Source organism: Hoplias malabaricus, chromosome 14, assembly GCF_029633855.1.
Source record: "Hoplias malabaricus isolate fHopMal1 chromosome 14, fHopMal1.hap1, whole genome shotgun sequence".
In the NCBI taxonomy this organism is placed as follows: Eukaryota; Metazoa; Chordata; class Actinopteri; order Characiformes; family Erythrinidae; genus Hoplias; species Hoplias malabaricus.
This window is the reverse complement of record NC_089813.1, coordinates 14,581,728-14,608,634: the sequence shown is the minus strand read 5'-3', so window position 1 is coordinate 14,608,634 and position 26,907 is coordinate 14,581,728. Positions and strand designations below refer to the sequence as shown.

Below are 26,907 nucleotides of genomic sequence, written 5' to 3'. Positions count from 1 at the left end.
CTGATTCACTCATAGCAGTGTAACACACACTAACACCACCTCCACCACGTCTGTGTCACTGAAGTGCTGACAATTATCTATCACCCAAACAATACCAACTGTCCTATGGAGGTCCAAATTAATGAAGAACTGTGGGGAAGGGATCTAACCAACTAGAAAATATAAGCAGAATTACAACAAACACTGTCCATGATATAATATGTTTAAATTTCTGTTATTGTGTTGATTGGAGTGTATAGTCTTTGTTTTGTATGTGTTTATAAAGTACACATAGTGATTTTATTATAGTTTGTTCCCTAGAAGGATCATGCTACAACATCTACTACACGTAGCTGCGTGAAATAAGCAACAGTCACAAGAAAAATGAGCTACAAGCAGTTACTGCAGACTGGAGCTGTTATGCTATCAGTCTGATTTAATATCTGTCATGTATCACCATACTGACACTGAAGCAAACACTCATACAATACAGCTTCAATAATACAGACTTCATACAGAGCCACAACTAGAGTTAAAATTGTAGTGAGGTCAACACTGAGGGAAGGCAAAGCCATTTCACTTCACAAAGCCAAATGTTTACAACTTCAAATGCTGACTTCTAATGTTCTATGTTCCCCATCCATTCTCCCATAAACTGCTTTGAGTCCACTTAGATTATGTATTTTGTTTTACATTTACCCCTCTCTCTCTCTTTCTCTCTCTCTCTCTCTCTCTCTCTCTCTCTCTCTGTCAGTATGCTCATCCTCCTCTCATTCACTTTGGCTATATATATATATATATATATATATATATATATAACCTAAATCTTTAGTACCTCATTAAAATAAACATACTGTAGTAATCTATGTAGGATTGGGACATAAGAACACTGACTGTTTTAATTACTAGCATTAATACAGTTGTATTGGTTGACCATGCAGTATATTAGTAATAATATTAGTAATATACTGCATGACCAAACACATCCTGCCTGTGAAATAAGTTTATGAGGTTTAACTAACTAACTAATGAGGTAAATTTCCATGTAAACCTGTTCAATAACGTCTGATATACATTAAAGATTGTGTCTGCTTCTCTCCTCTGCTGCACTCAGTGGTTATAAACAGAACTTTTACTACTTACAGAACATCACACACAGACGACTGAACTCCATACTGCTCACATACTGCACTGTGTTAAACACCACTTCCTCTGCTTTAAAATACAGAGAGAGAGAGAGAGAGAGAGAGGAGAGAGAGAGAGAGAGACAGAGAGAGAGAGAGAGAGAGAGAGAGAGAGAGAGAAGAAGCATACAAATTTTCACCTGACGTTTTTGGAGAAGAAAATGTAATGTACTTTTAGGTAACACAAATGGACTCTAAAACTACAGCTGTTTCTTGAAAGGTATATTTTCACAGTATGTAACTTTAGGAGCAATAATGTACCTTTTTTCTAATTGTACACCATAAAATATTCGATCCACTTTGTAATCTCATCTGACTTTATCTGACATCACCAAGTTGGTCAGAGCTGGGGCTAAGAATAAACTCACATTGCCATTGACTGGTGTGACTCAAATCTGATCATTTCAGGGCGGTGTGGACATGTCAAATCCAGTCTTTTCAAATTTGATTTGGTCCTATAGGATATATACATGGGATATGAATGAGATTCAAGCATATTTGTCATGAATGTGAACAGTCTGATCGAATTTCACGTGTCTTTTTCCCTGTACACCAGTGGCGGATGCTGGTCTTTCAAGGAGGGGAAGCTCAATTTCGGCTTACATCATAAAATGTGTCGGTTTATTTATACGTAAATTCTACCCTCCGTTCCTTTTCAAGAAAATGATCTGTGACCCTGTCCTACCAACAAGGCGTCTTTTCCAGGGACTTGACTAGTGTCCTCTCAATGGCCAGCAGAGCTAGGCTGCTTAAACGGCCTTGGCCCATGTGAAGTGTGTCCGCCTGTGAGTGCTTTGTGACGGTGGAGGGGCTCAGCAGCACCCGCTGGACAGAAACTGCGATAGAAGTCAGAAAGAGTGATAGAAGTCAGTCTTCAAACACAAGCAGCTACAAAAAACCCACCAGAAATAGAAGCTCGATTTGTCGCTAGTCGTTTTTAATAAAGAAAATGCGGCTAAGAGGTTTAAGAAAATCTCCGGTTCAACTCCGGATCTTTACACCAAAGTATCGCTGATTCGCTCATTTCGCTGTCAATCAAAAAGGGATTCAGCCTCAGAGAGATCATCCAATCATCATGCAGAAGCTGAGTGTCCGGGCCAGCCGAGGCCAGCCCACTGCCCCATAGACCCCCAGAGACGCTGAGCGTCCGATGGGCGGGACAAAGCCCAGCATTTATCCAATGACTCGTCTCGTTTCGCTGCACTTCGCTGCTTCGCTATTGAACTTTCCTCACTGTTTAAAGCACTGTGAAGGGAATGATTGAGAGGAAAGCCGCGTCTTTACCAGTGATAAGAAGTAGATTCTGAACAAAAGTTGAGCGCGTTGTCGTGCAGATTAATTCAATGACATGTACACACAACAGAATATATTTCATCACTTATTTTTTGACATTTTAAGGGAAGCTGAGCTTCCCTTGCAGTCTTAGAGCAATTGCACCTGCTGTACACTGCTCTTGACATATTGTGCAGCACTTTGGTGTAGATGCTGTTATTTAGGACCTACATCCTGCACTACACAGGGCATAGGGACCCATTTGGGATGGAACCACACACACACCACACACACACACAGGGGCGTAGCACCAAATTCTGAGCCCAATGAACAAGCAGTGCCCATGGTCCTACTTCAACCCCCAGATTCTTTCACATTACAGACAGATACAAGTCACTCACATTTATGATTGTGAACCATCAAGAGAAACCAATCTGATCTATAAATAAATCTGATTTTATTAAAGATGACAAACACTTTATTTTGCTGCATATTTTATGTATGTTCTTATGACTTTGTGTTCTAAACAATAAAGTGCACAGGAAACTCTGGTGAGTGCTGCATCAATTCTCATACAGCCCCTCATTCAGTGGCTTCAAGGTGTCCATGACATCACACTTCACCTGAATGTCTTTCATGACTCTGGTACATCTGAGAATTCTTACAGTGAACAATTCTTACATGACAAATTACAGAGAACCTCATACATTTAACAGTTTCTCAGCTGCAGCTCCTTTGCCTCTGCGGTCTGTTGTGGGATTGGACATGTCCTGCACCCCCAGGGAATAGGGACTTATATTTGTGTTGTTGTTTATTGTTGTTCAGTTTAGTCTGGTTGTGAATTTAGTTGCTATACCCTGTGTAGTTAGCATTTTCTGGGGTATATTTATTATTATTATTTTTGTTGTCGGTCTAAAGAGAGTTTGAATTGCCTTTGTCAGTAAAGAGCATAAAAGAGGATGGGGTGATTCCCCCTAGACTTTTACTGGTTCAACTTCTTATTAAACTTCAGGAGGGTTCTCATCACATCAGCCACAGTCACAGACAGTGCTTCATCACCTGGGGGGAAGTGGGAGCCCACTGCCTCTGTGTTGTTTAAAGCATCTGAAAATGTAGAGTCATTGATGTGTATGAGATTATTTTTCCCTCTTGTTTTCTGTAACTGCTTGGATCCTCTTGTAGTGGAGTATGGACCAAATACCAGACAACCAGATCGAAATGAAGAAATGAAAAGTTTTGAATTAAAACTTTTCCATTCTGAAGAAGACCTTTCGTCTGCGACCAAGTCACATTCCACAGGATTGTTTGTGCCCGCGGGGGTGCAAGACCCTACAGCCCGCACACACATAAGCTAAACATCAAAGGACTTGAGAGGGACACTTTCAAGTAACATGGTCCCAACGACCCCCTCTCTTCAGGAGATAACCTATTTTATAATGCTTTTAAGAGACAGGAACCTCAAACAAAAGGAAGGGTTATAATCCCGTTTATGACAAAGTGGCACCTCAATGTCTCTCGTTATCTCCCACGGGAATCAGCAGATGTTTAGAAGGGGTGACCTCGAGTTGAACCCCATTGACTCATCTAAACGACAACCTACACATGGACCAACAGCGACCCCAAATGGACACTGGCGAAACTACGCCTCGCTCGGGGTCGCCTAAAACAATAGCGGAAAATAGTCAAACTCTGATTATTTGTGTATAAACAAATGTATTAATGCCTCCCATTAGGGCGTGATCGCGCTGACTTTGAAAAACAGCAGCTCGACTGCTCACAAAGCAGTAAGCAGTTAGCAGAGAAGAAGAACCACGAGAGCTCGACAGAACAGAAGTAACAGTTCAAGACAACAATAACAGCGAGAAAATCCGAGAAACTTTGAAACAACAAAGAGATGCTTTCTTCTCCACGCCGACAAAGAAACAAAGAAAAATCTCAGACTTCAGAAAAGCTCACAAGAGACGTCTTGACTGATCGTATGAAGTTTTAATAATGCGTCAAGCGTTTTGAATATCTCTTTTCTCTTAATCGTGTCTATGTCTTATAGCCCAATCTAAGTTTAATCTCATGACTGATCGAAGCAGGCGAACTTATTCGTGGCCAGAGTAAGGAAACACTGCCGAGATACCAGAAAGTCTTAGAATAAGTGAGTTTATTGGAGCGATTTTCAGTTCTGGAGCTGCAGTAACTAGCGAACCTTTCGTCTAAGACGTCCATATTTTGGACTCTCCCACTCCGAACAGAAAGCCGAAGAGAGGATCCTGCCGCCTGCGTCATCACACTCAGAGTACGCCCAAGACAACTTAACCAACTAAGAAGGATTTCCACGCTGACTCAGCCTGGACGCTTCTGCGGTAAAAACCGCGAGACTAAGTGAGACGCCTTCACTCCCAGGACCTCAGAGAGCCTCTGCATCCAAGCGAGTGGTGAAAACCGACGAAAAAGTAAGCTAAACTTATGCATTTCCAGAGCTGAAAATCGAATTAAGTTCTTGATAAATTCTGTATTAATTAAACCTTAGTTAGTAACACATTAGTCACAAGTTAGAGTGCCTAGCGTATCGCCGCAGTCGAATCGGCTTCCCCTGCTTTGATGTCTGGAGATTACAAGGCTACGCTATGTTAATTAAATATCTTCTCTTTATTAATAAAACTCTCATTATTTGAAGTCACAGTGTTTGCAATTTGTTCATTATTTTCCTGAAAATCCTGAAGTACTCATTTAGCATGATTATTATTCATTCTCAAACTAATTATCAATGTTTTAATTGCTTAAGCCAATTATAAATTTTAATTAATTTCATTAAGTCAAATATCAGAGATTGGAGGAGTTTGAATAAGGTCAACGCTATAAAAACAAATTATAAATATATATATATATATATATATTACACTACATATATATATAATAAAAAATTTATTGGCGCCCAAGCGAGGCCAGGAAAAAGGCTTTTAATGTACAAACTGTGAAACACTGAAACAATCTCAGCTTGGGTTAATGAAATACTTTCCGCTGTTGTGTTGCTGAATAACGATTGAGATTCAAAGCTTGATGTGGGCAATTTCGTCTTGTGTTTGTTACTTTTGAAAAACTGTTGTGATATATACCGGTTAGAAAATAAGCTTGGTTGTTTTTGAAGAGCGCGGCTCTGCGCCATTTTGCATGCATTAAATTGAGGCCTGGGTACGTCTAAACTGCGCGAAACTCCGCTTTTAAGACTTTGCCGTCGGATTCGACCTCCTGCCGCGAAATTCCGGCGAAGTGAGACCACCGAACCGAACACCTCCGTTTGTTTTAAACTGGGTCGCTATCAGCGTTAATAACGAGATCGCGCGCTAGGCGATTGGGAGGTTATTAAACAGCCGAAAATACGGCTTGTGTGAAGAGCGATCTGCTCTTGTCAGCTGTTCCTGTTAGACTGAACTCGTATTCAGAAAAGGAACGAACCCCTTTGAAGGGGCGGAGCTGAAACTAAGGAGGGAAATTCAAAACGCCCCCAAAACAGAGGAAGACAAATTCCCTCTTGTGGTATAAGTGCGTAATTGCAGGGAAAAATACTTCATAACTAGCGTCTATTGAAGCGTGTCCTCCCGTGCTCCTCCTTGTGGTCAAGTGGTGTTTCCCTCGACGGTTGATTCCCGTACACCCTCTAGTGGTTGGGAGGTTGTCCGCCGAGACAACATAAGTGTTTAGCAGCCCTCTGGTGTTTAAAAGTTGTCATTACAGATGAAATTCTTTTAAAATACCTTAGTGTAAAATCTCTGTTCCCCTTTTAAAATTTTAATTTTTATTTTTTTTATAAAGTATCTGAGCGTTTAAAATCTTTATCCAATTTTAGATTTTAACTTGATAAGGCCCTCTAGTGTTGAAACTTCCCGCTACAGTGGAAATTCCCATTTGTGTTATATTGTCTGCTCGTGCCGTGTCTATTGGGATTCCCACCAGCGCCGACTGGTGTCCATTGCTGCTATTGCATTGTAACTTGCTTGTCACCCTCTGGTGTCCCAGTCTGGTATTACAATTTAAGTTCAACTTAAATACTGAAGCTTGCTGTTGCCATTCAGACTTACCTTCAGTACCCTCTAGTGGAGAAACTTGCTATCGCAATTGAAATTGTCAACCAGTTCACACTGATATACCTGGTATCACAGCTCTAGTGGCTGTCTCTAAACTCTGCACATCTGAATAATTACAAGTAAAGGCTTGGAAGCATAATAAGTTGATACAACTACAGCAGACAGTGTGCAGTAATTAGAGATTGACACTTTAACTTGATACCAGATCACAAACGCAGTTAAAAGAGAGAGTCTTTTAATCTTGCTATTCTTAATAATTCTTCAATTCGGAAAAGTCTTTTACTTTCATAATTCCTTAATTGGAAATTATATCTAGTAATAAATCTTACTTAAATGTAAAATTCTTTAATCCAAATTTTTCGACAATTCTTTAATAAAATATTTTTAATAATTTTAATTATTGGAAAAATTTTATTAATAAAATTTTTTTCTCTCTTCTTACTCACTTGCGTATAGCAACTGTCATTCCACCCTCTCCTACTAACAGACTTCCCTTAGAGATTCACAAGTGAACTCTAACACCATACATACTAACAGTTACTCTTAGAGCACTCGGTACAGGTGAAGTTAGTTCGATTTAGTTAGTAAAGGGATTAACAGAATTAATCCGAACTAAATAGAATTAAGTTATACCTTGCAGTTAAAACACAGCTAACATGGCAGAAGGGACTTTTTCCTCGGAAGTATATGTAGAAGGTTTGTGGGATGAGGCATTCTCTGTTTTGATCAGCATCACCAGTGATGTGATGCCTGGACTCGCAGAAACTGTGCAGAAAACCTCACAGGCCCATCGTGACCACCTGGTGGCTAAATGGGTAGAGAACCACTTAACCGACATCCTCAAGGGCAAGCCCCTAACTGAGGCATTAGGTCAAATAGCCCTCCTCGCTGTAGTACAGCTCAGGGCCAGTGAACGTGAGCTCGACGTATCACGGCGACAGCAGGCAAAGGTAGAGGCAGAGCTAAGTCGACTTCAAAGCGAAATAGCTGAAGGGAACACACTGCCCCAGGTCACACCTGATGTGCCACCTAGTGCCGCTACAGAAAGACAAGGCCAGCAGGAAGATAGTGAGGATCAGGAACCAGACTCAGGGACCGTAACCTTTAGAGCTGCTGCAGCACCTCCTCTGGTATCAACGGGTATTTCACCTTCCCCTGTGTCTCCTGTCAGCCGTCCCTTACACCGCCCTGCTAGACCCAGAGCACTGCAACCCAGTGTCTGGTCCCCTCAACCTTCACCCTCTCACGGTCCCTCATACAAGGACCTAGATAAAATCACGATGACTTCTACCTCCAAAGGTTCCCCGGGATCACCATAGATGACAGACTATACGTGATTAAACTGACCTCCAACCGAGACGTCAGTAACTTCATTGAACGTCAGCCAGACTATGTAAAAGCGCGATATGATGTGCTGTGCCAAGCATTGGAGGAAGAATTCTCCAATCACCTGTCGCAGACCGGACTGGCCGCTGCTTTGAACATAAAACAGCAATGCCAGGAATCCCCTCAGCAATATTATAACCGACTCAGACAGGCGTACTTCGGACCTAGAAATGACTCCGGAATGGAGGAAAAGTTAAATTTCAAATCACTATTTATCCAAAACCTCCATCCCCACACCAGTCATCAGTTGGGTGTCTCAGCTTGCCCTCGCACCCTGTCTAGCAGACAGCTGCGCGATTTAGCACTCAGAGGTTTCCTAAAATCCCAACAAATTCCCAACAGGCGGTCCGAAATACCCCAAGTCTTCAATGTCGACTCCAACTCCCCACATTTAGAGTTAGAAGGTGCCACCCAGGCTGATCCACAAAGATCCGCCCTGGATCCTTCCTCCACTCCATGGACTAGTGAGGGCCCAAAACCTCATCCGCCCTCACACCAATACAAGCGCTACCCTCCTCGCAGGCCAGACAGAAATCACGCCAAAGATTTGGAGAACCCTCGGGACAGGGCTGGGTATGGTCGTGACTATTACCCGGTAGAAAACCGCGGTGCGGGCCGTGGAAAACCATCACATCCCCATAAGGGATATGAGTGAACAGCTCCGAACCAGCTTTCTGATTCCAATAGAGAAAAGAAAGAGAAGTACTGGTATCAAAATAAAGAAAATCACACTAAAGACAAGCTTAAAGGCAAGGAATTCAGCTCTAAGGAGTTAGAGGACATCCGCCGAATGCTTGCAATGATCTGTAAAGAGAAAAAGAAAAAACCTGACGTTCTTTCTATCACCTCCGTGCGGTCTAACCCAAAGCCATCCTCTAACACCCCAGAAATGTTAGAGAGTTATGTAGGAGAAGTGACAAGCGAAGCTCCGTCTTCTAGCGCACCGTGGAATCTCCTCGTGACCCAAACAAACACTGAAGACCCAATGATACAGGGGGGTGACTCGCAACCACCCTCCAGTGCTGTTTTAGTTGTTCAGTTAGACGGTAAAGAAGGTTTAACGCCAAATGACCCTTCAGTCATTGAAGGCGACACACCCGTCCGACAATTCATGGGACACTTAACTGAGAAAGGGGTTGCACGCAAATTCTATTTGTCCACCATTGTGGAGAGAAGGCTAGTACATGGGGCCCTGTTGGACACTGCATCAGATGTCACGCTCATGTCTTCCGCCTTGTTCCACCAGGTTCGAGCCATTGCGCGGCGTGAAAATCGCGAGATACAGCTCCAAAACTGTTCTCTTAAAATTCAGCCGTACTCACATGCAGGCCTCACTATCCAATCTATGGCACTAATACACTTAGCCATTGGGCCAATGACGTTAGTGCATCCAGTCCATGTGTCTCCTCTCGAAACAATTCCCTTCCTCATCGGCAAAGATCTCCTTAATCGATTCGAACCACTGATTGATTTCAAAAGGTCAAAGATCTGGGCACAAGTGCGTGAGCCTTTACCCATCTGCACCCCACACCACCGGGAAGCTCAGTGTTGCCGTCTCGAAATCCGGCCTGAATCAATAGGAGATCCACCAAGTCAGATCCCTCACTTCGAGGAAGAGGAAACTGAGCCCATGGCGGCCACACCAGAGACAGCAGTCTCTCCCTGGCCCCCTAGTGCCATGTTAGAACAACGGAACACATTCCTGTGCACTTTCACACAGCCGTCCACAACAGACGCTCCCGGCCTTCCCATCGTGAATGGTCTCACAATACAGGACTATCATCTTAATGATTTAAGGTTAAGAGGTTTCCCTCTTAACCCGACATCAAAAGTGATGTCACCCAGTGACGGAATTTGCGCTTTAACTGTCCAGTGGAACAAAAGGGTAATCACCCATTATTTCTTAGTCGTCCCTGACTTGCCGCACGACGTTTACATTGGAAGTGACTTCTTGGTGCGCCTCGACGTCCACGTAGACACCCTCAATAGCGTGCTGTGGTCTTTGACTGATGTTTCAATGGAAACCTGGTCCTCCGATCTCAGCAACCTAGGCTCAGGACAAACTATTCCCGAGGTATGTCAGGTCACTAACCAAGGTTCACTTGTGGTACCTGCTAACACCACAAATGTACCCATCCGCTTAGTCATGCGACCTGGCCAACACTTAAGCCACGCGCATGCACTTTTCCAACCATCACCTCAGTTCTTCGAACTAGGCCTCACCCTCGAAGCCACACCTTTGGTGGAAACACGAGCAAGATCCACCTATCTATTCGTACGGAATGAAACCACTCAACCCTTGACGATCCCTCACTCATCCCCTCTGGGTTGGTTAGTCAGTACGAAATTCCATGACTTCGAGTTGCGAATTCCGATCATAGGACCAATGCCTGGATCCCTTCTTCTTGATCATCCAGAATCAAAGGTGTTCTACACTCATCCGACAAGAGCGGTTGCTCTCTTCTCAGCTCTGGACATGAGTAACGACGCCATTTGCAGGATAGATCTCGCTGACGACAATCAAATGACGGTCACGGTTCTTTCTTTAGATTCATTCCCGGAATCCTCCCAGGAACCATCTCTTCTTCCCGAAGGGGGAGAAAACACTTCAAATCCACGTACTTCGAAAGAACTATCTGACTCCGAATTCCGTATCCAAGTCGAACAAGTTCTAAAGGAGGCCGACGCCCTCCAAAGCAAAGAAGAACGTGAGAAACTCTGTGAAGTGCTCCTTAAATATCAAAAATCTTTTTCCAAAGATTCAACGGACTGTGGTCTCACTGACATTCATTCAGTGCGCATTCCCACTCGTCCAGGAGCACCACCCACGTTTGTCCGCCAATACAAAATTCCGTTGGCATCCTATGAACCGGTACAAGAAATCATTGATGACTTGCTGGAAAAGGGCATAATTCGACCCTGCAACAGCACATATTCAGCACCATTATGGCCCGTCATAAAACCAAATGGTAAATGGCGCTTAACCATCGACTATCGGAAACTAAATCAACAAGTTCCCTTGTCTCGATGGCCGATGACACAATTGGAGCAAGAACTTCCCTCGGTCCGAAACGCTAAATACTTTTCCACCATCGATGTAGCCTCTGGCTTCTGGACCATCCCGGTGCAAGCAGAAGACCAACACAAGCTCGCTTTCACTTTCGCAAACCGACAGTACACATTCACTCGGTGCCCTTTTGGATATGCCAACTCACCCTCGGAGTTTAACATCTTCTTAAATAAAGCATGCCCTGATGCCCGCGAGCGAGGCACCCTCATATATGTGGATGACATACTCATGCATAACCACTCCCTACAGGCACACATTGACGAGATTGATCATGTTCTTGACCAGCTTACAACAGCAGGTGCGAAAATATCACTCTCCAAATGTCAGTGGTGCAGAACAAAAGTAAATTACGTCGGTCTGCTCGTAAGCACTGATGGTGTTGAACCACAAGTGAGTCGAGTGCAAGGGGTAACAAACCTCGCAGCACCCACCAATCTTAAGGAACGCCGCAGTTTCTTAGGAGTATGCAACTACTCACGACAATTCATAGAGAACCATGCGGACCTAGCTCGTCCACTTTATGACCTCCTGAAAAAGGATACTCCGTTCACCTGGGGCGAAGCCCAGGAACACGCCATCAATCAAATTTATTTATTCAATCAAATTTTATTTATATAGCGCTTTTCACAACAAAAAGTCGTCACAAAGCAGCTTTACAGAGATCCGGGTCCAAGCCTCCTATGAGCAAGCCAGGGGCAACAGTGGCAAGGAAAAACTCCCTCAGCACACGAGGAAGAAACCTTGGAAGGAACCAAGACTCATACGGGGAACCCATCCTCCTCGGGTCGACACCGGAGACACAATAGAGAACAGAAGTAAAAGTGAAGGGGTTATAGTAATATAAATGTAGTATATTAGTGATGATGGAGAAGTAGAAATGAAAATGGTGAGGATGATGATATTAGTGATGTATGAGTCTTAGCAAGGCCAGGATCTTGTACAGGACACGGGCTGGATCAGGGCAAAACCTGGAGAGCAGCAGGACATCTCAAAGCATGAGAGAGAGACAGGAGAAAGAAAGCCAGACAAAGGGAACAAATAAAAATACAAAAGGTTAGTAGGGTCATGGTAAAGAACGGGGAAATTTGTCCTGCGAAAAAAGCTTCCACTGGTCAGGCAAGAGAACCCAGCGACAGACAGCGTTGTTGGCAGGTACTACAAAGCTAACTAAGAATGCTGTAGCTATGGTGATATGACAGGATTAATACAGAACAGTGATAATATGAAAACCAGCCCGAACACCAATATAGAAGGAGTAACCTGAAGGTGAGTGATTAACCAAAAGCTTGTTTGAAAAGGTAGGTTTTTAATCTAGATTTAAAGATTGAGAGTGTGTCTGAGCCCCGAACAGTAACCGGAAGGCTATTCCAGAGTTGAGGAGCTTTGTGAGAAAAGGCTCTTCCTCCTGCTGTGTTTTTCTTAATGCGAGGAACAAAGAGTAGATGGGCATCCTGTGAACGAAGTGTACGTGACGGGCGATAAGGTATGAGAAGTTCAGTAAGATACTGCGGGCCTAAACTGTTTAGAGATTTATAAGCTAAGAGGAGTATTTTATAGTCAATGCGAAATTTTACAGGTAGCCAGTGTAGGGACGAGAGAACTGGGGTGATATGTTCAAATTTTCTAGCTCTAGTGAGCACCCTGGCTGCTGCATTTTGAACTAACTGAAGCTTGTGTAACGCTTTGCACGAGCTCCCTGCCAGGAGCGCATTGCAGTAGTCTAGACGTGAAGTTATAAAAGCATGCACTAGTTTCTCTGCATCTTTTAATGATAAAATATGCCGAATTTTGGCAATATTGCGTAGGTGGAAGAAGGCGGTTTTGACTGTATTGGATATGTGGGTATCAAATGTGAGAGTCGAATCAAAGGCTACACCTAAGTTTTTAATAATGGCATTGTGTTTTACTGTTGAATTATCAAGATTAATAGCAGCATTTCTGAGTGAATGTATCTGAGTATCTGTACCTAGTAACAAGACCTCAGTTTTATCAGAATTTAACATGAGAAAGTTTTGCATCATCCAGTCTTTAATTTCAGTTAGACATTCTGTTATTTTACGTAGACAAGCAACATCATTGGGTTTGGCTGATATATACAGTTGTGTGTCATCAGCATAACAGTGGAATTGAATCCCATGCTTACGGATTAGTCTACCCAGTGGCAGCATGTAGAGTGTGAACAATACAGGGCCAAGCACTGATCCTTGTGGGACACCATATTTAACTAAAGTATGATTAGAGGATTTATTATTCAGATAAACAAATTGGTAACGATCGGATAAATAAGATCTGAACCAAGAGAGGGCAGATCCTTTTATTCCTACCAGATTTTCCAGCCTATCAAGAAGCATCACATGATCTATGGTATCAAATGCTGCACTAAGGTCAAGCAGCACCAGAATAGAGATATAGCCCTTATCATGTGAAAGGAGTAAGTCATTAGTTACTCTTGTTAGAGCCGTTTCTGTGCTGTGATTTGGTCTAAATCCAGATTGAAAAATGTCATGAATGTCATTGTTTTGTAGGTAAAAGCACAACTGCTGTGACACGACTTTTTCTAGAATCTTAGCAATAAAAGGGAGGTTTGATATTGGCCTGTAGTTTGCGAGTACAAGAGGGTCAAGATTGGGTTTTTTAATAATTGGTTTGATTACCGCTAGTTTCAGAGGTTTTGGTACATATCCAATGTTGAGGGATGAGTTTATTATTGTGAGCAATGGTCTAATGACTTTAGGTAAAATTTGTTTAAATAATTGTGTTGGTACAGGATCCAGTAAGCATGTAGTTGATTTAGATGAGCTAATTAAACTAAGCAAGTCATTTTCATCGACAGAATTCAAGTAGTCTAAGTGCACCTCAGAGCTGGCAGGGGGTTCATCTACGAGAGCCGATGTGACTTTGGACTGATTTTGGATTTTGAGGCGAATGCAAGCAATTTTATCATTAAAAAACCTCATAAAGTCATTGCTACAGAAATCAGAGGGAACAATGGGGTTGATTTCCTTTTTGTTTCCAATTAGATTTGATACAGTGCTAAAAAGGAATCTAGGGTTGTCTTTGTTGTTTTCTATAAGGGAAGAGATGTACTGTGATTTGGCTTTAGATAAGGCATGTTTGTAGTCGGTGAGGCTGTGCTGCCATGCAATTCGGAAACATTCTAGTTTTGTGTGTCTCCATTTACGTTCATGGTTACGAGCAGCCAGTTTTAATGCACGCGTGCTGTCACTGTACCATGGAGCAAGCCTTTTCTCTCTAAATTGTCTTGACTGGTGCAACACTATCTAGGTTTGTACACAATAAGTGGTGTAGGTTGTTTGTAATGAGCTCCAGGTCATTTGGGTGAGTTGGAAAAGAAATGGTGGTAAGGTCTGGAAGGTTGTTGATAAAATCACTAACTGTTGAGGATGTTATAGTGCGCTTTCTAATATAGCGTGGTTGTGGACAAATATCAAAGTTTAACGCAATTTCATATGTGATTAGATGGTGATCAGAGATGGTCTCATGTAGCGAGAGATTGGATAGATTCTTTATCTCAATGCCCCGTGTTAACACTAGGTCCAATGTGTGTTTGCATTGATGAGTGGGCCCAGTAACATTCTGAGTGAACCCTAGCGCATCCAAAATTGATTCAAATGCAATTTTAAGTGGATCATGGTCCTTCTCAAAGTGAATATTGAAATCACCAACAATTAAGGCCTTTTCTGATACGATAACTACACTTGAAAGGAAATCAGCAAATTCACAAAGAAATTCTGTATAAGGGCCAGGAGGACGATAGATTGTGATGAGCGTAAAAGAGTGCTTCCTTTTTGATGCAGTGACTTTAAGAGTAAGTACTTCAAAGGATTTAGTATCATAACTAGATTTTTGTGTTGTGTCAATGGTAGGGTCATAAATTGTGGCTACACAACCACCACGACCAGATGTTCGTGGGCAACTGTAATAGCTGAAGCCAGGGGGAGTGGACTCATTTAGGGCAATGTATTCATTGGCTTTAGCCCATGTTTCGCAGAGACATAATGCATAGAGTTTGTTATCAGTAATAATATCACAGACAGTGAGTGCTTTGGATGTTAGAGATCGTATATTTAAAAGCCCTAATTTAATGCTGGAAGTGCTGAAATATTGCGTTGGCTGCAGTGCCTTGGTGTTAATTCTAATTAGGTTGTTAAAACTGATTTTTGGGCGTTTGTGATAACAAGCTTTGCGGGGAACCGACACAGTCTCAATGCTGAAAAATTTATTAGCGTTAATCAGAGTGGGTGACATGGACATGCTACTCATCATACTAGCAGTAGAGAGATGGTCAGGAGGAACATTAGGAATTTTAATATTACTTACCTGCTCGCTATCCATTCCACCTACCTGACTGATGTGACTGGGAATGACCAGTCAGTTCCGGCGCAGAACCACCTCAATGTTCTCAGAGAGAACTACGGATCCTAGACGACTCGGATGAAGCCCATCCCAACGATACAGGGCCGGACGCTCACGAAAGCACTCCCAGTTGTCGACGTAGTCCACGCCGACAGTGCCGCACCAATCCAGGAGCCAGGAGTGGAGCCCGAAGAGCCTGCTAAACGCCTCGCATCCTCGACGGTAGGTGGGCAGGGGGCCAGAGACGATGATCCTAGCATCCGTCTTCTTCCGAGCGGTATCCAGAAGCGAACGGTAGTGCTCCTTCAGGACCTCGCTGCGGCGGGCGGAGATGTCGTTCGTTCCCACGTGGAGAACGACGGTGCCGAAGTCCTCACGCTGCCGAAGCGCCGACGGAAGACGCCTGGCAACGTCCAGGACACGTGCGCCTGGGAGACAAGACACGGTTGCATTACTCTTTATCCCCGGCACTTTTAAATGTCTAACTATTGAATCACCCATAATAAGAACACCGTCCTGTTTAGTCTTCGGCGCTGGAGCAGGTGAAGGCCAGGAGCTGAGCACCTCAAACCGGTTGGCAGAAGTGAAGACTGGCTGCGGTGGAGGGGGGGACGGCCTCGGCTTCCCACGCCCACGCTGGCGCTCCCATCCCGGTGCAGGCGTGTAGATGGGTACCCCCGCAAACCGCCGCGGCAGAGGAGCCGGAGAGGCGACGGCCACGTAGGAGGCGTCGCGGGCTGCCTCGAGTCTCGTCTTCTCCCGCTGGAGCTCCGTCTGCTTCTCCAAGAGACGCTGAATCCGGCGACCGAGCTGCTCGAGCTCCGCGCCGAGCTCAGAAAGGGCTCGTTCCTCGGCAGGCGCCATGAAGAGAGAAAAATAAACAATGAGAAATAATATGTACGAAAAAAATGAAGTTAAGAAGCACGGTGGGTTAGGAATGATGAAGACAGCACACTAGGATAAGCAATGCCAAAGAATATGCAATAGAGATTGTAAATAAACGTCTAGAGGACTAAAACAGCGACAAACAGCAAACAATTTCAAATCAAGCACGCGAGTAGTCAGCCGGAAGTGACGTACCTGTGACCTCGTACCTGTGCCATGCAGGCACTGAAATCAAAACTGTGCACGGCTCCATGCCTTGCCTATCCTGACAGTAGCAAAGAATTCTACCTAGAAGTAGGGTTCTCGGACCACTGTCTCAGCTCCGGTCTGTATCAATTACACGACAGAGACAAACGTGTCATAGCCTATGCTAGTAAAACTATGCTGGCTGCCGAAAACAAATACAGTGACTGCGAAAAAGCACTACTAGCAACAGTGTGGGCAGTCAAACATTTCTCCAACTACCTAGGTGGTCAGAAGGTGATTGTTGAAACTCATCATCAACCAGTCACTTTCCTAAACAGCCAACGAATTCGAGAGGGTGTAGTAACTAACGCTCGAGTAGCATCCTGGCTAATGGCTCTCCAAAGCTTTGACTTAGAAGTACGTTACGCGCAAAACTACAAGAGCCCCCTAGGCACAGGCCTTGCTTCCTGCAGGCGATGCGAAGGAGACATGCCTTCCCAAGTGCCACAAACTCCAGAAACCCTCTTACCCACCGTGGCTAACCACCACTATTTCGATCCTAACACATGCAAAGACCTTGTCACTGCGTATGTAGATGGTTGTTCGTTCCGCCGAGAACACACCCTGATGGCAGGGGTGGGTATTATCGGAATAAACGAATGGCCTCACGAACCCCTAAGTTTCAAATTGGGTGCTCAGTCCTCCCAATATGCTGAAATAGCAGGAATTCTCATCACAATCCAGTCTGCGGTCCAGAAAAGCATAAAAACGTTGGTGATCTGCACGGACTCCAACTACGCGCGCCTAAGCTTCACATGCCACTTGAGACTGTGGAAAACCAACAACTACACCACGTCAAACAAAAAGCCAGTTAAACACAAAGAGCTTTTCGCGGCATGCGAACACTTGGTAGACACACATGACCTGCAGATCTACTGGAAGAAAGTGAAGGGTCACTCCTGAGTCCCGGGAGATGACAAAGAATTCAATGATCAAGCAGACAGCTTAGCCAAACAAGGGGCCCGCGAAGGCACATCGTGGACATTCAATCCCTCCCTTTATCCAATCCCACCCGACATCGAAGTCCTAGCTGTCACACGGTCTCGAACTGTAACAAAGGCGTCGCCTGACAATGCCAAAACTACCATTGTCTCTATTAACCCTGCTTTTTCGGACGCTGACTTAGTTACTCTCCAAGCTCGAGACCCATCCATTTCTAAAATGCTTAGCCATGTCTCTGACCCATCTACTAATCCCATCGCAGCACAGGATCTTGACACCATACCAGGCCTTAAAGACCTATACGGCGCCAGAGCGTCCCTCCAAGTCGTCAAAGGCTTGCTAGTTCATGCCACTGACTCGCACACTTCACCTACGTTCGTGGTTCCTCAGTGCCACAGGGGGGTGATGCTGATGCACGCCCATGACTCCCCATCTGCGGGACACAAAGGGGTCAAAGCAACACACCACACGCTCCGGCAGGTGGCATATTGGCCCCACATGGTAAAAGATGTGGCTGACTACATTAAAGGCTGTCTAGTATGTTGCCAATTTCAACCCTCGAATCCTCTTCATAGAGCCCCCTTGCAAAAGAAAGGAGTATCCTTCCCTTGGTCAAACCTCCAGATAGACTGGGTTGGACCACTCACTCGAACAGTAAGAGGTAACAAGTACTTCCTCACAGTCACGTGTGCATTCACTAAATGGGTAGAATGCCTCCCCGCACCGAATGACACAGCGCTAACCACTGCATACTTACTGATGAACCATGTCTTCTCACGGTTTGGCCTACCCAGCCGTGTCGACTCTGACAGAGGGACACATTTCACAGCTGAGGTCATGCAACAGCTCTGGCAACTCTTAGGAGTAAAAGCCAGCCTTCACATTAGCTACCATCCTCAAAGCTCAGGTCAGGTAGAGCGAGCCAACCGAACTGTTGTTAGCATACTGAAAAAGTACGTAGCAGCAAACCAACGAGACTGGGATGTCAAACTCCCCCTCGTACTGATGGCCATACGGGCGACCCCACACGATGTGGTCGGGGTCTCACCCTTTGAGTTGATGACAGGGAGACAAATGACTCTGCCTCTACATCTGTTATATCAGCCAGGTGAAGCTAGCATAGCCGTAGCCTACACCACTCATCAGTATATGGAGGATCTGCAGAAACACCTCAAAGCAAAACTTTGCCTTTGCCCAGCAGAAACTGGAAAAAAGTGCAGAAGGTCGCAAAGCGTACTACGATCACAAAGCATCCCACGATGAACTCCAAATAGGGGACAAAGTATGGTACTACATCTTTGTCCAACCTGTTGGAAGGTCGCGAAAAACAGGGGGGGAATTTGGCCCGCAAATTCCTACCCCGATGGTCCGGTCCCTATAAGATAACAGACAAACTGTCCCCCATTGTTTACAGGATCAAAATAAACAAAGCTCGGGGCAGTACTGAACTCAAATGGGTCCACCGCAACCAAATCTGACCACACACAACCCCCATGGGACTTGTAGGGGATACTAACGCTTGTGTTAGATCATAAACGACAGAACCAAAGGCAGGAAGGGTGTTAGTTAACGAACAACTACAACCTTCTACTCACACCTTAGTTCTCCTATCCCCTTTCTCTTTTTCTCTCACTCTTTAGCAGGCAACGAGCTTCTAACCAGACTGAGGACACTCAGGGTGCAAGACCCTAGTCCCTCATCGTCAATTATTATAGAGTGTTTACCCTAGGAAACTTTCATCAAAAGGGGGGTATCAAAAAAAAAAAAATGTATAATTTGTCTAAACGACTCGCCGTAAATACCCTAAATCTAACCATGAGCATCTCTTCCGGTAGGATGGCCCCGCTGCTCATTCTCCTGATAGTCGGCTCCCTAGGAACCGCCGTGCTCCCTGAAGTGATTGAACCGGGTCCTGACTCAGGAATAATACTGAAAGACCAGCCGGGACTGCTAATCACTAATTGCCGCCTCCATACCCAGAGAGTATTTGTACGGTTGAATCCCGCCGAAGCGTGTAGCAAAAACCTACCGATAACCACTCTGCAGACTGGCCGGAATGGAGATAGATGGACTGAGGAAGCTATCAGCCATGCTGAAGAAGACGTAACTCACATGCTCCGCCAGCTACAAAAGTTCACCGTAACGCAATCAGAACTAAATGGTTTCAATAAACGACCTAAACGCTTCATAGGCGGATTGTTAATGGCAGCTGCAACTGTGGGATCACTACCGAGTCTCGGAACGTCCGCCGTCAATGCCGTCAATGTAGCCACTGTTAAACGTCAAGTAGGGGAATTGCAAGCGGAAATTCCGAACATTAAAACCCAATTAGACAAACACCAGCAGCACCTGCAAACCATTGGGCAAACCCTACGTGGCACCGTCGTAGTGCTCAATGCTCACAGTGTCGCCTTGAACAAAACGCTCCAGATGGTTAACTCCATGCTTTCAGTAGTACAACTTGACCTTGCCCACATCCAGCTTGTGAATATGTTATTGTCTGATATGCTACAAGAAATCAGCTCCTCTGTAGATAGCCTAGCCATGGGGAGAATTCCTCCCTACCTGGTGCCTCTATCCTTAGTACAGGAGATTTTATCTACAGCAACTCGAGAAGTAGTTACTGACCTCCAGGCCCACCTAGCCTATACCTTAGGTAGCGCCATCCCAATTTATGTTAATCTTCAAGACCGAGAATTAGCATTCATTATTAACCTTCCCATAATGGCGCCTGAAAACATATACCTTTTGAAAGATGTTGTCAACGTTGGCTTCTGGCAAGATTCTGCTTACGTTCGTGTGAAAACAACATCTCTTGTAGCATACCAAGACGATAACCCTGACCTATATCTGGTACCCAATTTGCTTATGTGCACACTCACTAAAGACATTCACTACTTGTGCCCTAGCAAACCTTTCATTCGTGACAGCGCAAATGGGATCTGTGGCCTTAAGCCTATGATGAGTAATACTCAATGCCCGGTAGTCGTCACACCCCGACGTTTGGTAACCAGTACTCAAGCTGAAATTGTTGGAAATCGTTGGTTGGTTAACATCCCCTTTAGAGAGGCCCTACTAACCTATGATCAACATGACACCTCAGAAAGGGTACTCCTTCCTAGCCAAACCTTCTGGGTAGACGTCCCCGTAAACGCAATCTTACATGTAGGAGACCTGGCCCTGTATCACCTAAACCCTGACCAATATGAGAGCGACATAGAAATCTCAGAGTTCTTCTCCAAACACACCATCGAGCTAGATACTAAAACACTAACTCGCCTAGAATATGAGGGAACCCAAGTCATTGACCTAACCCCCATAGATAACACTCTTAGAGAACTGTCGTCTCAACCCCTATGGCCAGTTCAGCCTGTCACCTATGCATGGTCCACCCCGGACACCTTACTAGTTACCCTGGTAGGATTAGGATATCTTTTGACCTTTAGTATAGCTTGGTTCTACTTCAAACGCACTCGAGCCCTCCAGAGCAGGTTAGAAACTTGGTCTAATAAAATGGTTAAATTCGTTAGACATAAAAGAGCCCAGAGAGGTGAACCCCCAAGTTTTAGATATGAAGCCAAAGGCCATGTCGAAGAATCAGCTCTCGAGGTTGCGTTTGAACAAGACCTACCCCTAAATAATTAGGATCCCTTCAGCATGCAAACAGACACATTCCATATACACCCATACACTAATAGGAATACATCAGCTCTGGAAATGTGTTTGAATATGCTTGCTGATCTCACCTTCCTCCACAGCAAAGGTTCTTTTCAGCTCCATGATCCCTGACGAACCATAAAACTGAAAAGAAAGGGGGTAATGTAGTGGAGTATGGACCAAATACCAGACAACCAGATCGAAATGAAGAAATGAAAAGTTTTGAATTAAAACTTTTCCATTCTGAAGAAGACCTTTCGTCTGCGACCAAGTCACATTCCACAGGATTATTTGTGCCCGCGGGGGTGCAAGACCCTACAGCCCGCACACACATAAGCTAAACATCAAAGGACTTGAGAGGGACACTTTCAAGTAACATGGTCCCAACGACCCCCTCTCTTCAGGAGATAACCTATTTTATAATGCTTTTAAGAGACAGGAACCTCAAACAAAAGGAAGGGTTATAATCCCGTTTATGACAAAGTGGCACCTCAATGTCTCTCGTTATCTCCCACGGGAATCAGCAGATGTTTAGAAGGGGTGACCTCGAGTTGAACCCCATTGACTCATCTAAACGACAACCTACACATGGACCAACAGCGACCCCAAATGGACACTGGCGAAACTACGCCTCGCTCGGGGTCGCCTAAAACAATAGCGGAAAATAGTCAAACTCTGATTATTTGTGTATAAACAAATGTATTAATGTCACTTTCTGTACCCTCAGATGAATGCCTACCTCCTAATGAAATGTTGTATATTGTTGATTGTTTCTATCATGAAAAGAAGTTCTACCTCTGAATAAGAGAAAACGGATTAATATTTTTTTTTTCCAGCGTATCATCATGAATTGGACGTAAAACAACGTACTAAACAATATTACTTATTGTTTAAAAGATCTTTGATCCAGCCTTCCCTCTTTTCTGTCTCATAAAGTCAGTCACGTGAGCCTGAATTTGTGCCAATCAGGAAAGGACGCCTCCCATTAGGGCGTGATCGCGCTGACTTTGAAAAACAGCAGCTCGACTGCTCACAAAGCAGTAAGCAGTTAGCAGAGAAGAAGAACCACGAGAGCTCGACAGAACAGAAGTAACAGTTCACGGAGAAGAAAAGACAACAATAACAGCGAGAAAATCCGAGAAACTTTGAAACAACAAAGAGACGCTTTCTTCTCCACGCCGACAACGAAACAAAGAAAAATCTCAGACTTCAGAGAAGCTCACAAGAGACGTCTTGAATTAGCTGATCGTATGAAGTTTTAATAATGCGTCGAGCGTTTTGAATATCTCTTTTCTCTTAATCGTGTCTATGTCTTATAGCCCAATCTAAGTTTAATCTCACGACTGATCGAAGCAGGCGAACTTATTCGTGGCCAGAGTAAGGAAACACTGCCGAGATACCAGAAAGTCTTAGAATAAGTAAGTTTATTGAAGCGATTTTCAGTTCTGGAGCTGCAGTAACTAGCGAACCTTTCGTCTAAGACGTCCATATTTTGGACTCTCCCACTCCGAACAGAAAGCCGAAGAGAGGATCCTGCCGCCTGCGTCATCACACTCAGGGTACGCCCGAGACAACTTAACCAACTAAGAAGGATTTCCACGCTGACTCAGCCTGGACGCTTCTGCGGTAAAAACCGCGAGACTAAGTGAGACGCCTTCACTCCCAGGACCTCAGAGAGCCTCTGCATCCAAGCGAGTGGTGAAAACCGACGAAAAAGTAAGCTAAACTTATGCATTTCCAGAGCTGAAAATCGAATTAAGTTCTTGATAAATTTTGTATTAATTAAACCTTAGTTAGGGTGGCACGGTGGCGCAGCAGGTAGTGTCGCAGTCACACAGCTCCAGGGACCTGGAGGTTGTGGGTTCGATTCCTGCTCCGGGTGACTGTCTGTGAGGAGTTGGTGTGTTCTCCCCGTGTCCGCGTGGGTTTCCTCCGGGTGCTCCGGTTTCCTCCCACAGTCCAAAAACACACGTTGCAGGTGGATTGGCGACTCAAAAGTGTCCGTAGGTGTGAGTGAATGTGTGTGTGTGTGTTGCCCTGTGAAGGACTGGCGTCCCCTCCAGGGTGTATTCCCGCCTTGCGCCCAATGATTCCAGGTAGGCTCTGGACCCCCCGCGACCCTAAATTGGATAAGCGGTTACAGATAATGGATGGATGGATGGATAAACCTTAGTTAGTAACACATTAGTCACAAGTTAGAGTGCCTAGCATATTGCCGCAGTCGAATCGGCTTCCCCTGCTTTGATGTCTGGAGATTACAAGGCTATGCTATGTTAATTAAATATCTTCTCTTTATTAATAAAACTCTCATTATTTGAAGTCACAGTGTTTGCAATTTGTTCATTATTTTCCTGAAAATCCTGAAGTACTCATTTAGCATGATTATTATTCATTCTCAAACTAATTATTAATGTTTTAATTGCTTAAGCCAATTATAAATTTTAATTAATTTCATTAAGTCAAATATCAGAGATTGGAGGAGTTTGAATAAGGTCAACGCTATAAAAACAAATATATATATATATATATATATATATATATATATATATATATACATATATATATTACACTACACTCTGTTTTGTTCTCGACAATCACTATTTACACGTTCTTCATTCCAACAGTGAGGTTGCTCTTTGTTGCAGAGTGCCACTCTCTCACCAGATCTAAAAGAGGCATCATGGGCTCAGTGCAGCTAAAACAGACCTGCAGTGCTGAAACTGCTCTTTCCGGCCACAGTTTGATGGTTGCTGTGGTTGTTTGTTCACTTGTGCTAATTTCAACTGTGATTGATATGTGAAGACCAGTGCTGCAGGATGTGATCTGATGGGTTAAGAGTGGGGGCCAGAGGGGGTCTTTGTAAGCTCCTCTGTAAACACAATGAAGGGTTGTACTACTATTTTTGATTGTATAGAATGATATTGGTAGAATATGTCAAGTGCATCACCAGCATTTACTACTGGCTCAGTGATGTTGCTCTCTTTGTTCACAAATACAATCACTAATGGAGAAAAACATCTGACAAACATTTTTCACAACCTTTGTCACCTTTCAGTGGTCAATCCACCAACAAATCACCACAGAGCAGATATTATTGTAAGGGTGGATCAATCTAAGTGCCGCAGTTACACTGAGGTTGTGGTGGGGTGTTAGTGTGTGTTGGGCTAGTGCAGTTGACTCACACAGCACTGCTGGAGTTTTTAACCCCTCAGTGTCACTGCTGACAATAGAACAGTCAACCAACCAATCTCCTGCCAACATTGTTCTGTGAGCAGCGTCCAGAGTCCACTGCTGAAAGACTAGATGATAACTAACACAAACCGTGCAGCTGCAGGTGAGCTATTGTCTCTGATTTTACAGGTGTATGTTTAGGTGTAATATTTGAACAAAATTTCCATTAGTAATCTTTTACATTTTCCTGGAAGTTCGGCCTTTTCACATTGTTGGTTTAATGTGATTTAGGCCCCATCCCCAAGGATCCAGATATTTTTTAAAACAAACATTTTTCTCACTGTTCTTTTTGAAGATATCCCTGTAGCAAATGACTACATCCAAATCTTAATACAGTATTATTTATATATATTTAATACAACATCATCTACGTTTATTCATATGTGGGAATCTGAAGTCTAGTGCTATCTGAATGTATACACTTTAAGTCTATGATTTATGTATCTCTTATGATGATGTCATTATAAAGGGACAGAGAAGCTATTTCAGACACGCTGTATGATGTCAAAGCGGTTACAGATAATGAATGAATGTATGATGTCTGCATTTTATGCCCCCTACACATGATCCCACTGCCAATGGAATATTTTCAATATCTGGATCCATATGTTACATGTTTGGGTTTGTTAGTTGTGTTCGTGGACACAGTCCACTATATAATGTGTTAAAATGTGTTTACTTCCTATAACAAAGAAAACTTGTCAGATACAGACAGATGTGTGTGTGGCGTGTGAATGAATTCAGTCAGTGTCATGTGTGAAGGTGAATTAGGGCTGTTTCTCAATAGTAAGAATGGACTTGCAGTCTCCAGAAGAACATTCTAGAGAAGTCACCTCGCAATAACAAATTCATGTTGCCGCAGTGAGTGATGGGGTTTTCAGGTCGCTCTCGTTGGAGGTCAAACGCATTCTCATTTTTTTCTGGAGAAGAAGAACAATATCTGGGTACTTTAACCATTTTTGCCGTTTGTGTTCTTCAGTATTGAACATACATTCAGCCGTGGAAGATGACATCAAGCAAGAACACAAGAATGTAAGAACACACACTGACCCTGTGGTCAAAAAGGCTCACTATTCACTATTCCCTCATTCACTATATAGTGCACTATTATGGGTCACTGAATTCAGGAGGGTAGTAAATGATTTCGGACACTACTTCATGCACAGGTTTTTTTAGCCACAAAACACAGTGAGTAATCTGCTATCTGCTTGTGTACACGTGTGGTACACTACATTTTAAAGTACATTATTTGATTGTTTGAGCACACTGAAAATGGTCAACTATGTTTTTGGACCCTATTACACTATTTGCAGAACCCCAATAGAGTGCATATATACTGCAGTCCTGGAGGGGGACTGAAGGACAGGGAACAAACCGGTGAGGAGACAGTGGTGATGCTTGGGCCTGTGGAAAAAAGTATCACTGGCAGGAAGAGCAATGCTGCACCTCGAGACCGCAGAGGAAGGAGCTGGCGAGACGGCAGCTGAGAAGGCGCCAGCAGGAAGAGGGTTGTTTGCTGTTGATGGAGCCCTTGCAACGGCACGGAGCACTTACATTCAGAACCCAACTGCCCAAAATTTATCATCAAAATATATAATGTCATTTAGATAATTGCTGAGATAAAACCCTCGCCTTCAAAGACATAAAACTGTGTGTAAAACATCAAACAAAAGTCTCACGAGTTATAAAGAGGCCAGAGAGCACAGAGGGATTAAAACATATGTGTGAAATGTTTCATGAGATATTCTGGTCTGATACTTCATTCATTCATTATCTGTAACCGCTTATCCAATTCAGGGTCGTGGCGGGTCCAGAGCCCACCTGGAGCCACTGGGCGTAAGACACCCTGGACGGGGCGCCAGTCCTTCACAGGGCAACACTGACACAAAGACACATTCACTCACACACCTACGGACACTTTGGAGTCACCAATCCACCTACCAACGTGTGTTTTTGGACCGTGGGAGAAAACCCACGCGGACACAGGGAGAACACACCAACTCCTCACAGACAGTCAAAGACAGGAATCGAACCCACAACCTCCAGGTCCCTGGAGCTGTGTGACTGCGACACTACCTGCTGCGCCACCGTGCCACCCTGGTCTGACACTTACTCTAGTCTAATGAAGTCACATACTTTCCATTCTTTATTTAAATGTGAGCTGCTTATTTGTGACACGTGGCAATGACAGTATAAAGTGTGTCACAAATTCAGATTAAGAGATAAGATTAAGGTTAAACCGGGGTCTATTTTTATCGTTATCAGAGGTGTAGTTATTTTAAAACAGCAGTTTTTCAAGCCACTCTTGGTTCACTCAAGCACACTTCTACAAATTACAGAGCTACACAACGAACCACTGAGGAAAAGTAGATGACACTGCAGCAATATGAAATCTTGTATTTACCTGTGGAGTGTTAATGCTTAGGTAGGTGGGATGTGTAAGGGTAACATCCACATGAATGTCAGGACCCAAGGGTGGTGGCTGTAAACTCTGTAACATCCTGTCACATTTTATTAAATAGCTCTTAAATTAACTTTAATATCAATATTAAACTTTCTTTTACTTTAAGTACATTCTTGTCTCCTTATCTCTCTCTAATCG

General features: G+C 43.9%; 1 protein-coding gene across 2 annotated transcripts; it reads right to left on the bottom strand.

Annotated features, from left to right (window-relative positions):
• Positions 1-1,565: 1,565 nt before the first annotated feature.
• Positions 1,566-16,502, bottom strand: LOC136665749 (uncharacterized). 2 transcript variants are annotated; one of them, XM_066643476.1, is made up of 2 exons: positions 15,333-16,502; positions 1,566-1,618 (listed from the first exon to the last, which is right to left on the bottom strand). In XM_066643476.1, exon 1 carries the CDS (start codon positions 16,206-16,208, stop codon positions 15,360-15,362), a length of 849 nt encoding a protein of 282 aa, XP_066499573.1. In that variant the 5' UTR covers positions 16,209-16,502; the 3' UTR covers positions 1,566-1,618; positions 15,333-15,359. The 2 variants fall into 2 exon arrangements, with proteins under 2 accessions (XP_066499573.1, XP_066499574.1); XM_066643477.1 differs by lacking the exon at positions 1,566-1,618 and having other exon boundaries at positions 15,120-15,772; positions 15,857-16,501.
• Between the last annotated feature and the right edge of the window lie 10,405 nt (positions 16,503-26,907).